Genomic DNA, 14,994 nt, shown 5'->3' with positions numbered 1-14,994 from the left:
TTTGTTAAACATTTCCCAATTACATTTTAACCTGGTTTTGATCTTTGTGGGTTACAAAAAACCAGCAGGCTACAAGTATGATACTTCTGCCCTATGCCATGTTATCTCTCTGAGGTTGGAAATAAAAAAAAAAATTGAAAAAAAGGGTGAAGGGCTTCCTTTGTAGAACTTACATTCTAATGGGGGCAGAGAGGGATACAACATTTTAAATGTGACTTAATGAATAAGAAAGTCAACAAGCATCTATTAAGCCCCTGCTATGTGCCAGGCACTGTCATGCTAAGTGCTAGAGAGCACTAAGAAAAAGAATCATTAAAGCTTTTCTTTAGGAGGTAGAATCTGAGTGGAGGCCATTAGGATGTACGGTGCATAGAGTATTGTACTTAGAGTCCAAAAGTCCTGAGTTCAAATCCTGCCCCAGACACTAACCACATGACTGGAAAAAGGTGCCTTTAACTTTTCTACTATGTGCCTGTCACATTGTTGCTCAGTTGTTCAGTCATGTCTAACTCTTCATGACCCTGTACAGGATCAACTATCCATCAGGGGTTTTTTGTTTTTTGTTTTTGTTTGTTTGTTTTGTTTTTGGCAAAGATACTAGAGTGGTTTGCCATTTCTTTCTCCAGTTGTATGCAGCAGGGGTTAAGTGACTTGCCCAGGGTCACCTGGTTAGTAAGTGTCTGAGGTCAAATTTGAACTCTGGTCTTTCGGACTCCAAGCCCAGTGCTGTATCCACTGTGTCACCTAACTGCCCCTGTTACATAGCAGGCACCCATTAAATTCTTACGGAATTGGATTATTATTGAACTGGTTAATCAAGTCACTAAATCTAGCCGAGGATAAAAACATTTCTGGGTAATTAACTTCTCTCAGCCTCAGTTTCCCCATCCATAGAATTAGGATAATAATAGCACCTTCCTCAAAGAGTTTTTGTGAGGATCAATGAGATAATATGTAAAGCCCTATGGAAATGCTAGCAATTATTATTGAGGCTTGAAGGAAACTAAAGATTCCAAGCAGCAGAAGCAAGGAAGACAGGCATTCCAGGCATGGGAGAACAGCATCAGCAAAGGCTCCATCGAATCAAGCCACAAAGAGCTCCAGCTTGGAAAATGTTGTACAGAGAAGGGTCGGGATACATACGTGTCATCTCAGTTCCCCGAAGTCCTTCACTGGCAGTGGTACTATATATTGCAAACACTGCTATCTGATACTCTGTTAAAGACATCAGACTCTTCAGCACTGCGGTAGATTCAGTCCCATCAACTACCACCTGTTTATTGAAGAATCCAAAGAATGAGATAACAAATGAATCTATTGGGACAGCTAGGTGGTGCAATGGATAGAGCACTGACTCTGGAGTCAGGAGGACCTGAGTTCAAATCTGGCCTCAGACACTTGACACTAGCTGTATGACCCTCGGCAAGTCACTTAACCCCACTGCCTAGCAAAAAACAAAACAAAACAAAAACAAAAACAAAAAAAGAAATTAATCTGTTTTCAAATGTCACCAGAAGTTGGGTCAGTAAACCAATGTGATCTCACCCGCAGGAGTAAATGCAGACAGCTACAAGACACGAAGACGATGTCCTTAGATGTCTTCTGCCATCTGCCACACATCCTCTACCACCCTGACAGTACAGCCTCCCCAGTTTGTAGCACAAACTGGCACATCTCTCCCTCAAGGGACGCATTCACTTATGCTGAGCAGTTTATGCAACTCACAAACCAATGATAATACGAATCATTTCCACTCCATTGTAAATGTACATTTTGCAACGTACAGCTTGATCAAGTCTTCTAGGGGCTTATTGGTTAAGGAAAAAATAGAAAATAATTTGAAAGGATTTCATTTTATGAGGTCCTGATGACTTAAAAACTATAATCTGCTTATCTGACATGTAGGGAAAAAAAATCCACTTGTAAAATCCTGCCATAAAAATGGAGGATTGTAAAACATGCTGAGGTCAGTCAGGGGCTAGAACAAAAGGAGAAGGGTATTTATTTTTAAAATAACCAGATTATTTGACAAATCTTTGTATTGTGAATAGGAAGCTAGGAGCATGCAATGGTCTGGCAGTATGTGGACTGCCCCTTCTTTGCCAAACCTTAGAGAATCTGGAGCCCAGCTGCTTCTGCATCACACTGCTCTCCTGCCATGTCCAGGGAATTCCAAGTCTTGGATTTGGATGGACTATGTGGCCACATAAATAGGAGCACTCATTTCATTAAGGGAAAAAACCTCAAAGAACCACTCCCAAAGCAGAAAAAAAGCTCAAAATAAGAATAATTAGTCCTCAAGTTTAAAAAAGGATTCCTGTAATAGCTCAGGGTTGTCCTTTGGAAAGAGTATAAAGACTTATTGTTAGAGGACCTAAACACAAATCATAATTCTGTCATTTGGTATCTGTATGACTTGGCCAACCCCTCTCTAGACCTCAGATTCCTCATCTGTAAAATGAGGGAATTGGAGTGATCTGTGATTTCATCAGCAGGGACACTCCCTGCACCAAAACAGATCACAACCCCTATGCCATCAGTAGATGGTCTTCAAGAAATGTTCTGGCTAAAACATTCATTACTCTCTGGCTACTCTGGCAATAAGCCTATCTGAAATAGGCTAGGCTGATCCGTAGGGAAGAGACAAAATGGTCCAACTTTGGGCCCCTACTCAAAGACTTTCTAGCTTGGTAGGGTAGACAGTGCCTTCACTTAACCGGTATAGCCTTTGAGAACATAAGGGTGCCTCCATGCTACAATCCTGCATTTGAATAGGCTTTTAGTAAACTAACTAGTTAAAATGTTTTAAAGGCAAAGAAATTTTTACAGAAGGCAGAGAGCTCAAGGTAGGATTAGTGAACAGTTTCAGAAAGTTGTCTAAGTGATACAATTAGGGGATGGTTCGTGAAGATTGTGACAGGAGTGGGCTAGGCCAGCTAATTAGCTAAACAACTTAAGAATTTCCATTTAACTTTTCACTTTTGAACTGGTTAATCAAGACCCTAAATCTTTTTGTTTGTTTGTTTTTTGTGGTTTGCCATTTCCTTCTCCAGCTCATTTTACAGATGAGGAACTGAGGGGGTTAAGTAATTTGCCCATGGTCACATAGCTAGTAAGTGTTGAGAACAGTTTTGAATTCATGAAGATGAGTCTTCCTGATTCCTAGTCTAGCACCCCATCCACTCTGCCACCTAGCTGCCCTACAACTAGTGTTTGAGGACAAAGTTGAGCTCAGGTCTTCTTGACTCCAGACCCAGCATTCTATTGATAAAAATGTCTAGGCAATTAACTAATTCAAAATGGAGATGATAAACCTTTATTAATCACCTTTTTAAGTAGCTGCTCTTTACAAAGGGCTTGTGAAAAGTACCAAGTAAGTAGATTACTATATATACTAGTAGAATGAAAAATCTTTGAAAGCAGGGGCTCTCTCAACTTTGTATCCCAAGTGGCCTAGCACTGTGCCTAGTATACTGTGAGTGCTTAATAAATATTTGTTGATTGATTGATTCAAAGAGTCAGCCAATCAGTCAACAAACATGTATTAAACACTTATTATATGTCAGGCAATGTGCTCAGCACTGGGGAGGAGAAGAAAAGCCAAAACAAACAAAATCCCATTTCTTGCCCTGAAGAGGTATATAATCTAGGAGAATGAAATCCCTTACTTGTCTACTCACATGGCAAAAAAAGAGCATTGATTCCTGGACTTGCACAAGAAAAAAGCCCCCAAACTCCAAACCCTGACATCTAATCTCCCTCACTGTCACCCTAACTGGATATTTGTCTACTAAGTATAGATTTAACACCTTCAGTTAGGAAATTTGTCACCCTCATTACCTCCTCTGGTTTTCCACCTCTTGTAGGATAATATACAATTCTGTATTTTTCTACTTTTCCCGGTGCAGGAGTCCAGGTAACTCTAAAACTTCTGGCAGTGACTTCAGATGTGACTAAATCTGTAGGAGCTCCAATGTCAGTTACAAGTGAGCCTAAATGGAAGGAATAACAAAAAGAAACAAGATCCTCAAAATGAGTATTTCCTATATAGTTCTGCTGAATCAAGGCAAAGTTAGAAACAGTTCTAATAAGACATGACTATTGAAAATAGGTTTCCTCTAGAAAAATCAAGTCAACATGCATTTATTAAACACCTACTATGTGCCAGGTCCTGTGCTGTATTCCTAGCACTCAACCAGTGGCTGGCACATGATAAGTGCTAAATTATCTTTGCTGTGCTGAAGGAGAAATAAGTTAGATGTAAGCAATTTTTTCTTTTTAAAAAAACTTTTACTGGCACTGATTGTGTTTTATACTGCAATCAGTTCTCAACATGCCCTGCTCCCCTAGAGCTCTTCCTTGTAACAAAGAAAAACAGTTATATAAAACCAACTGAAAGCAACCACATCTGAGAGCATAAGCAACATTACTCACCAATAGTCCCTCAACCTTTATGCCAAGACAAGGGATGTATATTTTATCATTCATCTTCTAGAACCAAGATCTGGACTATAGTTTCAATTGTTTCACTGTGTTAATTTCATTTTCTATTAATTATTGAGGCTGTTCAACACATTTCTGTATTCACCGTTTCCTAGTCAATCAAAATTCACTTTGATGATCATCTTTTACTTACAAAGAACATTTCAAGGATCAGTCTCTCAATCTATACTGATGGTAACTGAACTCACCTTGAAACATGGGGATTTGTCTTTTACTAAAAGTCTAGACAAGAGGTAGGGAACTTGCACCTTCTTCATGAAGTTTGGATTCAGTTAAAGGGCCTTGAGGACCTAGAGGGCCACATGCGACCTCCAGGCTGGAGGTTCCCCACCATTGTCTAGACTTTTTAATTCAATGAATTTAGATAGCTGCTGCAGAAGCATATGATACAGAAAGTCATCAAACTCCTTAAGAAACAAAACCTTCTGAAAGTATTCATAGGACAAAGCGATAGCAAAGATGGAGTCTGGGTTGGGGAACAATGAAATGTGCAAGTATGTTTTTGAGGGCTGATTTAAAGACTCTCTAACTACTGTAAGAAACATTGAGTCTTCCAGTGATACCAGTATCTATCCATTTGGTCAGATTTCTGTAACCCAAAAGTGCTGAGGTCCTGTGACTCATGCCTCCAAATCTCAAGGCACTTTGTGACAATCTAAAAGACAAATATGAAGCAGTCCCAGCCCTAAAGTACCTTGCATTCTATTGGAATGTCGTATAATTGATGACTATAAGGAGTATAAGCAGAATGAGTGGTTCCATGTAGGATGGCTGCCCTATGGATGGGTAATTCATTCCTCCAAGCTTAGAGAGCTTCTACAGAGTTTAGAAAACTCTCACATACTTTTTTTTGGTCAAGTTTGCTGACAATCCTAAGAGAATGGGTCCAAATCAGGAAGCCCAGTGAACTGGAACTTCAGATAATGTGAAGTAGAGAAGAGATAGGTGTTGAGGTTCCCCATAACCTATCTCCAAGTTGTCTCTTAGATCAGTAAAGGGGCCAGCTTTGAGGAAAAGATCACATGGGTTTTTCTATCTTGCCAATATCTCTCTATAAGCCAGAGAAACCTGCTTTTTGTCAGTACCATGAACTCCCAGGAACACTGAAAAGCCTTCTGTAAATTTGCTACAACAAATATAACAGTGAAAAAAACATCCAGAGGTTAAAGCAGCCTAAAAAAAAAAAAAGGCAAGATGCAGCTTTTTCTGTTGTCATTCTTTATATTTTAGTTCTTACAGGATGTAACATAGACCCTTGAAGGCAGGAATTGTTACATTTTTGTCTTTGTATCACCATTGCCTGGCACATAGTAGGCACTTTATAAATGCTTAACTGCTTTGATTGATTGAGGGCGTAGATCTCCTTCAGGAATCCACCAAAAAGGGGAGTTAACTTATACATTTTCATGTTTGACAGTAGATTTTACTGGTTGTTCAAAATTAATAACCCTTTCTTAAAAAATACTTTGTTTAACTTTATACCTTTGATTTCCTTTTCCTGCTCTTCAACTCTGGTGCAAACTGTCTTTGTCAGGCCTTCCACAACTGTGTGCATCAGGTCAAACTCTGCCACATTGTAGACGTGAGTACTATCAGGCTCAGAAGCAATCTCCTGGAGTTCAGCTACATCTGCATTTTTCACACCTTGCATTGAAGAGAAAAATCAGAAAAATTAGTATCTCATAAAAATTCAAGAGTGAGATAGTAGAATCAACAGGCATGATCTAACTTAACCAGTAATTAAAATTTTTAAAAATTATAGTAATCTGTAAGCTCCTCTTGAAAGTATAGACTGTCTTTTGCCTTTTAATGTATTGCCAGTGCTTAGTAAAGTACCTGGCACACAGTAGCCACTTAGTAAAGGCTAAATGACTGATAATGATCCTAATTGTTTTCCAAGATTAATTTCGTCCAGTGGTAGAAAAGCTTACTGGCCCTGGAGTTAGGAAGACTTGAGTTCAAATCTGGCCTCAGACACTTAACTAGCTGCGTGACCCTGGGCACAGTCCAGGATTAAGTCGCTTAACCTCATTTGCCTCAGTTTCCTATCTGTAAAATGATCTGGAGAAGGAGATGGCAAACCACTACAGTCTCTTTGCCTAGAAAACTCCCAAAAGGGGTCACAAAGAGCCAGACATGATTGAAAAATGACTAAGTAACAACGAAAGGAAAGTGTCCTGGTGATCCTAACCTCTTCTGCTTTGTCAGAGACTGAATCCAAAGTTCTGTGATGGAGAGTGGCTCGCCTTGGAGGCAAAAGATCCGAGTACGAATCCTAGATCCATCCCTTCCTACCTGTGTGACCTTGGGCAAGTCACTTGGACTCATCTTCAGTGGTCTCATCTATAAAATGATGAGGGTGAGCTAGATGGCTTCTCAGGTCCCCTCCAACTTTAAATCAATGATCTAATGAAGTAAATTCTCAACTTTCTAAATGTTACTTCCCTTGATGTATGCCTTTGGTCACTTTTCCTAACTTGTAAGACATGTACAGCAGCTGTGTTATTCACCATTTTACTAATTCATTAACTAGAAAACTTCAGGAATTCAGTGCTTTTATGTTGTCCAATATAAATTGACTCAGGCCTTCCTGTGGTAACCGGATAAAAGTGGGCAGATGGGCTGAGATTAGCTAAGGTTAGCAGTGTTACTGCTCATTGTTCCTAACTTTGCAAGAGAAAAAAAAAGACTCTTGCTCCAAAAATCTCTTACAAAGGTTTTATTTAAATAAGTGCTTTTTCTGTCATTTATAGATCTTAGGGAGAAAATGAAAGGAAGTAGATAAGAGAAAAAAAGAAATAAACTGTGCTGGGGACAGGAATTTCTTCTTAGTTATTTGGAATTCTCGAACTAACCTGCACCCCCAACACACAAGATAACAAAGCTTTCACTGTATTTTCAAAAATAGTTTGCTCAACGTGGTTATGAAATGAATAGTTACTATGAAAAAGGCAATATTCAACTAGAAATTTCAAACTATATCTGACTAATTTATATGCTTAGCTACATTTAGGAAAGAAAAAAAATAGCTTGTTTTTAAAACACCATCTATTCATTTTAAAAATAAGATCAGAGAAGAGATGGCAAATATACTCAGTACACCTTTGTTGATTTAACCCTTCTGTGGGAATTTTCTTCATTGCATAAAAGAATAGAAGGACCAAGAGCAATTGCTGAGGCATTTCTTGCCTCCAGGCATTTCAACATTCGACTCTAAATTACACAATTATTAACAATAATTGTACTCCATATATGTGAATATATGTCTGGGTATATATATATACACACACACACATACACTAGCTTTAATTATTCCACTAAATGGATACATGTGCAAACAGTGAACTTAGTACAGAAAATACCAATTTCAATAGCTCTGATGAAAACTTACAGGGCCTGAGAGGCACACGGAAACCACATCCTAAAATATACTAAAGGCTTTCTCTTTCCAAATCAAGTCCATTGTAGGATGCTGAATAGTATTTGACCTTATGTTTACAAGGCTTGAGTCAGGCTGTAATAGGAGTACCAGATCATAGGACTTAGTTCTAGAAGGGATTTTAGAAATCTCCTAATCCATGTCCCTCACTTTATAGAAGAGTAAATACACAGAAAAGAACAGAGAGAACCACAGTTTTACAGAGATGGAATGACATTAGAGCTTGACATAAACCCAAAGAACTCAGAAAAAAAGTCCATCAGCAAAAAGGTCCCAAATTGAATGACATCCTTACTTTTTCTTATATATTTTTTCATTGCTTTCATCTATAAACAGAATGTTTAGCCCAGCTAACAGCCCTGAATTACTTAGATTTCCAACTTGTAAAACCAACTTGAACCAAACTAAATCAATCATAGATCATTTTGCTGTTGATATTCAGTCATTTCAGTCTGACTCTCCATGACCCTATTTGGGGTTTTCTTGGCAGATATACTGAAGCAGTTTGTCATTTCCTTCTCCAGCTCATTTTCCAGATGAGGAAACTGAGGCAAACAGGGTGAAGTGACTTGCACAGGATCACACAGCTAGCAAGTGTCTGAGGCCAGATTTGAACTCATGAAGATGAGTCTTTGTGGCTCCAGGCCCAGTGCTGCATCCACTGGGCCCCCTCTCTGACACCAATCATAGATCATGGTATCACACAATTTTATAGCTGAAAAGAAACTTTAGAAATCATCCAGTCTAGCTCCTACCATTTTCCAGATGAGGAAACAGGACCAGAAAGTGAAGTCATTTGTCATAGGCCATAAAGGGAATAGATGTCAAGTCTTGTGAATTCTATCTCTCTGTAATATCTTTCAATTCTTCTCTCCTCTCTATGACCATCATCACCAGCCTATAATACTGGCTCTCATTGGCATTCTTTTTAATTATTAAATAATTATTACAAAACTGTCCTTCTCTCTCCACATCCGAACCATACTTCACTGTCTTGTCAGATTAATTTTAATTCACTTTCTTTGTTTACACTCCTTCTGTTACTCCACTGCTCAAAACCCTCCAATGACTCCCTATTACATAAAATGAAGCTGAAACAAGTTTTCTCACCTGGAAAATTAGAGGATTAGACTATATGACCTCTAAGGTCATGTGTACCTCTAAATCCTTAGCAATTCAATTGAACAAGTATTTTTTTTAATCACCCGCCATTTGCCTGGCATTTGTGCTAGGTGTTGAAGATAAAAAGACAAAAAACAAAATAGTCCCTATGCTCAAGGACCTTATGCCCTTCTGGAATGGGCTACGTTGGAAATGATGGTTCCCCTTGAGCGGAAGTCTTTAAGCAGAGGTGTGTGCCACAGATTTAGTAGAGAGTGCTCCTGTTCAACCAGTCACAGTCAATAAACATTTATAAAGCACTTCCTATGTGCCAGGCACTGTACTAAGCACTGGCGATACTGACTGTGTAGCCACAGGTCAGACTAGGTGACCTCTAAATTCTCATCTAACTCTGAGATTCTATGATTCCACATTCAAGGCCCTGCACAATCCAGAAATACCTACATTTCTAACCTTATTTAACATGATTCCTTTTCATGTATGCTATATACTCTGGCTTGGGGTGGGGGGAAGGCAAGGATGGAGGAGAGTAAGGGTGGTCATTGACAACATACAGTTAATGGTCTAAGTTACGGGGTCTTAACCTGGGATCTGTCAACTTTGAGAGGGAGGGGGAAGAGAGAGAGAAAGAGAGAGAGAGAGAGAAACAGAGAGAGACAGAGAGAGAGAGAGAGAGAGAGAGAGAGAGAGAGAGAGAGAGAGAGAGAGAGAGAGAGAGAGAGAGAGAGAGAGAGAGAGAGAGAGAGAGAGAGAGAGAGAAGGCATGGATGGATGGATCGATGGATGGTTCATAGATGGCTAGATGAATAGATGGATAATAGATCAGACCTGTACAAGTTGGCAGTAGGTAAGGGCCAAAATTAAAATAGGCTAACCTTTTTTTGACTGGAGCTCACTTTCCAAGTAAATGTAGCTAAAGGCAGACTAAAGACGTTTGGTTGCCACAGGTCACGTGACAAACAGGAGCGAGTGCGTGGTGGCAACCCACCTGCCAAGTTACATGATGGGAACAGTAGTGACTAGTAGAAGGTGGGTTAAGCAGGTCATGGCTACATCTTAATTTTCTTTTACATCCTCTACATGTGCTGTGGGCTGCCTGAATCCTTTGGTGGGCCTCAGGTGGCCACCCAGGCCATACGTTGTGCAGACCAGTGATAGATGGATAGAAAATTAAATAGATGATTCATAGATTGATAAATAGAGAGAGAGAAATGATTGGATGGATAGAGAAAGATACAGATGGATGGATAGATAGATAGGTAGACCATTTCAATATAACTGATTACTTTGTAATCATATACATTTTATGCATTTAAAAACATTGTTTCTGGAGTTCACAGGCTTTTCCAGCCTGCCAAAGGGGTTCATGACTCAAAAAAAGAGGCCAAGAACCCCTGATCTAAGCATTCTCAATATTACTGCTACATTTCACATTTAATACTATAAAATGGAGCATGTAATTGTTCTGAAATTGTTTTGTGCATAATAGTTCTATCTTCCTAGATAAATTGAATGCTCTTTGAAGTCAGTAATAATATTTTTAAGCTTCTTCTGTACCCCTTATAGTACCTAGGTCAGTGCTGGGCACTTTATAGATGCTCAACCAATACATATTGACTAAATGATTAATTAATCAGGACCAGACATTGATCTGATATTTAAAAAATAGGGATAATCCAGAGGGATGTTTCAGGCCTTTTTCCTGAATAGGAAAGGCTAGAAGAATCAATATAATGGGAAGAAATCCTAGGATATACATACTAATACACAAAGCCCTTTGCAGTGGACAAATAATTCCTTTGTTGTTTTAGCCATTTTCAGTCATGTCTGACTCTTCATGACCCTTTTTCTTGGCAAAGATACTGGAATGGTTTACCATCTCCTTCTGCAACTCATTTTACAGATGAGGAAACTGAGGCAAACAGGCATAAGTGACTTGCCCACAGTCACACACATAGCAAATGTCTGAAGCCAGATTTGAACTATAAAAGGAGTCTTCTTGATTCTAGGCCCAGCGCTCTAACTCCTGAGCCATCCAACTAATTCCTAGGTAATAAGCAGTTTGTTCTGATAGGAGATTTGAACAGGCAAGGCCTGAATAAAAGTCTATTAATTCAAAGAAAATGACTACATTTCAATTCAATTCAACAAACTTTTATTAAGCACCAACCACAGACTGAGCATTATCAACTCTTAATAATGCAACAATAATCTGGGTGACTAAAGTGTTTTTTAACAAGAACAATTGATCTTTGCAAACATATTTCATCCTCATAACAAACTTGAGAAGTCAGCTCTCTCTGTTTTACAGATGAGGAAACCACGGCTCAAATTTCTTTCCCATGGTAAATATAGCTAATAAGGTAGGATCTGAACTCATATTTCCTTGTATTCCATCGACTATCCCACACTGCCTCAATAACAACAATAAAAGGGAAGAGAAGTGATGATAAATTGTATAGGCTTCTGAAATACTGTTAAAGGATGCTTCACAGTATTTCAGTATCTAGCTGGCTGCTGACTGGGACTTGGGCTTTTTTCAATGAAAATCTAGAAGCCCTACTCACTGGCAAAGAATTTTTATAAGCATAATCAGTCATGGGAATGCAATAGCCTCGAAAGAGTTGGCAGTCATCCTGATCCTATGCCACACATACTTTCTTTAATAGGAGGGAAACAATAAATTATGGTTTCCCTCTAATACAAAACAATACTGCTACCTGCGTTCCCTACAAACAGCCATTGAATCACAGAACCTCAGTTGAGCGGGACCTTCAAGTTCATCTATTCTAAACAGGACTTGAACAGGAATCCCCTGTATGCACCCCAGACAATCCATCGTCTGTCTGAAGACTTCCAATGGTGCAGGAGACACATTACCTCCTGAGGATTCCCATTTTTCTTTTGGACAGTTTTCATTGCTAGGAAGGTTTTTTTTTCTTCTTAAATCCATCCAAAATCTGCCTCTGCTACTTGGATTCACTAGTTCTTTGGGGCCAATAAATCTAAAACCTCCTATATGAGATCCTTCACACGCTTGAAAAAAACTCCCCACCTCCCTTAGTCTTCTCTTCTCCAGGCTAAAAATCTTCAGTTCTTTCTTAATTTTTAAAAATATGTTGATATACTGCATTTTATTCCCAGTTCTTTCAAATAATACTCTTTAAAATTTTTTATATTTTGAATTTAACAAAACCAAAGCAGATGAGTATTACCATAGATAATGCAGAATGGAAAATGAAGATTTCATTCACAATCGTGAGCCTGTGCCATGTAAAGTTTGCCTCTCCCTTGAAAAATACAACAAATTCAGGGTGCTATTTTTAAAGCTGTCCTTCAACCAATAGTCTTAAGGCATGGTCTCCTGTGCCCCTCATCAAGCTGGCCATTATCCCCCAGAATCTCTCCCAGACTCTGTAGCTATATCTCCTTGGGAATTTTTTTTCCTAATTTTCTTCCAAATACCTCTATCAGCAAATGGGTAATATGCAGATAGGGCATTCATAATCATAATCATAGTAATAGCTATCATTTATATAGCACTTTAAGGTTTGCAAAGTACATTACAAATATTACATACAGCAGCTAGGTGGCACAGTGGATAGAGTGCCAGACTTGGAGTCAGTAAGACCTGAGTTCCCATCCAGCCTTAGAAACTCACTAGCTGTGTGACCCTGGGCAAGTTAACCTCCATTTGTCTTAATTTCCTCATCTGTAAAATAGGGATAATGATAGCACCCACCTCCCAGGGTGGTTGTGAGGATCAAATGAGATAGTAATTGGAAAGCGTCTAGCATGCAGAAAGCACTTCATAATTATTACTATTATTATTATCTCCTTTGGTTCTTACAACAACCCTATGAGGTGGGTGCTATGATTATCCTTATTTTACATTTGAGAAAACAGAGGTTAAGTGATTTGCCCAGGGTCACATAGCTAGTAAATGTCTGAGGCTGGATTGGAACTCAAGTCTTACTGACGCCAAGTCTGGCGCTCTATCCACAGGGCCACCTGTGGATCTATTTGATTAAAAGGTGATTAAAACCAATATCCATATCTGCATAGCACTTGACACTTTTCCAAATGCTTCTACTTGATCCATCTTGTCCTCCCACCAACCCTGTGAAGTATATAAGGCTGTTACTACCTCTTTTTGACAGGTGGGAAAACTGAGATAAAATAGGTTAAATCATGGGCAAGTGCTTACACAGCAAGTTGGTAGCAGAGGCAGAAAAAAGAATCCAGATCTTCAGAGTTGAATTCTGATGGTTGTTTCACTACATCCAGAAAAAAGACGATTATCTGTCTGCTGGCTACTGCTGAAACAGAGCAATAAGGCAATACTTACCAATTGCAAAGAGTTCAACCCCAGATTCACGGAGAGTTCTTGATGGGGGGATAATATCATCTTGAGATTTTCCATCTGTGATCAAGATGCCAATTTTGGATACTCCAGTTCTTGATCCTGCTTCTGGTTTAAAACTATTTTCAAAAATGTAATTCAAGGCGAGACCTGGAAGTGTAAAAATTAAATAACAGTTACTAACAAAACAGTCTTTCTAATCTGTAAAATCTAACCTCAAGATGCAAGATAGCTTATGGATTTGAAATAACATGTTCACAATAGGCAAAAACTCATTTTAAAAACCTTCAGGGGGCGCTAGGTGGCGCAGTGGATACAGCACCGGCCCTGGATTCAGGAGGACCTGAGTTCAAATCCAGCCTCAGACACGTAACACTTACTAGCTGTGTGACCTTGGGCAAGTCACTTAACCCCATTGCCTAGCCAAAACCAAAAAAAAAAAACCAAAAAAACCTTAGGCTTGATAGCTCAAATACAAGGGAAGAAATTCAAGTCCACACCAATGTAAAGAATAAGAAAAGTAAAACACTGCATTATTTTAAGGACTGCTCTTTATAAAGAGTTTGGACAAGATGGTCTATGGACCCTGGCTCTCATACCCAAGGAGGCTGAGTCCTTTAGGACTTAGCCTAAAAAGTAGCCAGAATAACGATTTCAGCAATAGCAGCTCCATGATGATTCTCCATTTAAAGCAAAGGATTATGGGGGAAACATCCATTAAAATGCTACATGATAACTGGGTCTGTTGCCATTCCCCTTTATCACTTTCCAGCCAGGAAAACCAGGCCTGCCACAGAAGCACTAAATGATTTTTAGTGGGCTAATGAAAATGTCAACAAATTCCTTCTCAAAAACTGTGATTTCAACAGCACCTCATCCTTTAAAGCCAATCACCATATGCATTTTGTTTGAGTCGGAGAATGTTTTGTTGCCTTTAAAATAAATAAGTTTTATTGATGAATTTTGTTTTATCCTGCAGTCGTAGAACCACAGATTTAGAGCTGGAAGGGACCTTGGAGTTAATTGAGTCCAATTTCTTCTTATTAAAGATAAAGAAACTGAAATCCAGAACAAGGCCACACAGCTAGTCAGTATCTGAGGCACAGATTCAAAACCAAGTCTTCCTGACTCTAAGTCTAGACTCTAGCCTATCCACAACACCAGCTGCCAGTTCCATCCAGATATAACACACCACCCCCCTCCAATAGGACTTAAATCTTCTCTTGTAACAAAGAAAAATAGTTATGTAAATCCAATCAACACAATAACCATCCACGTCTAACAGTGTTTGCAGAGGTCTACACCTGTAAACTTCTGTCTCTGTTGAAAGGAGATGGTTATATTTCATTAGCCTTTCTCTGGGACAAAGATGGATCCTTATAATTACTCAGAATTTGGCTTCTTTTACATTTTCTTTTCATTCACATTTTACACATTGACTTTCGATGGAAAAAATAGCTTCTACCTACCATCAAAAATGGATATAAGAAAACTTCCTATATTACTTTTCTCACTAACCTCAGTCTACAGAACCATTTTCCCATTAAGAATTGGCTGAAAAACTTGT

The 14,994-nt window shown here is 38.9% G+C and overlaps 1 protein-coding gene across 2 annotated transcripts in view; it reads right to left on the bottom strand.

The window, feature by feature from the left end:
* Positions 1-14,994, bottom strand: part of COL14A1 (collagen type XIV alpha 1 chain) — a 246,208-nt gene that overhangs the window by 161,822 nt on the left and 69,392 nt on the right. For both annotated transcript variants that reach the window (XM_020964970.2, XM_020964971.2), the window contains 4 exons: positions 13,413-13,577; positions 5,986-6,147; positions 3,841-3,992; positions 1,144-1,273 (listed from right to left, as the gene is read on the bottom strand). In XM_020964970.2, the coding sequence (XP_020820629.1) occupies positions 1,144-1,273; positions 3,841-3,992; positions 5,986-6,147; positions 13,413-13,577 (609 nt within the window). The remainder of the gene's footprint in view (positions 1-1,143; positions 1,274-3,840; positions 3,993-5,985; positions 6,148-13,412; positions 13,578-14,994) is intronic.

The sequence above is a fragment of the Phascolarctos cinereus genome, unplaced genomic scaffold (genome assembly GCF_003287225.1).
Source record: "Phascolarctos cinereus isolate Bilbo 61053 unplaced genomic scaffold, phaCin_HiC Scaffold_4;HRSCAF=312, whole genome shotgun sequence".
In the NCBI taxonomy this organism is placed as follows: domain Eukaryota; kingdom Metazoa; phylum Chordata; class Mammalia; order Diprotodontia; family Phascolarctidae; genus Phascolarctos; species Phascolarctos cinereus.
The sequence above is the reverse complement of the archived record's forward strand: the minus strand, read 5'-3'. Positions and strand labels throughout refer to the sequence as shown.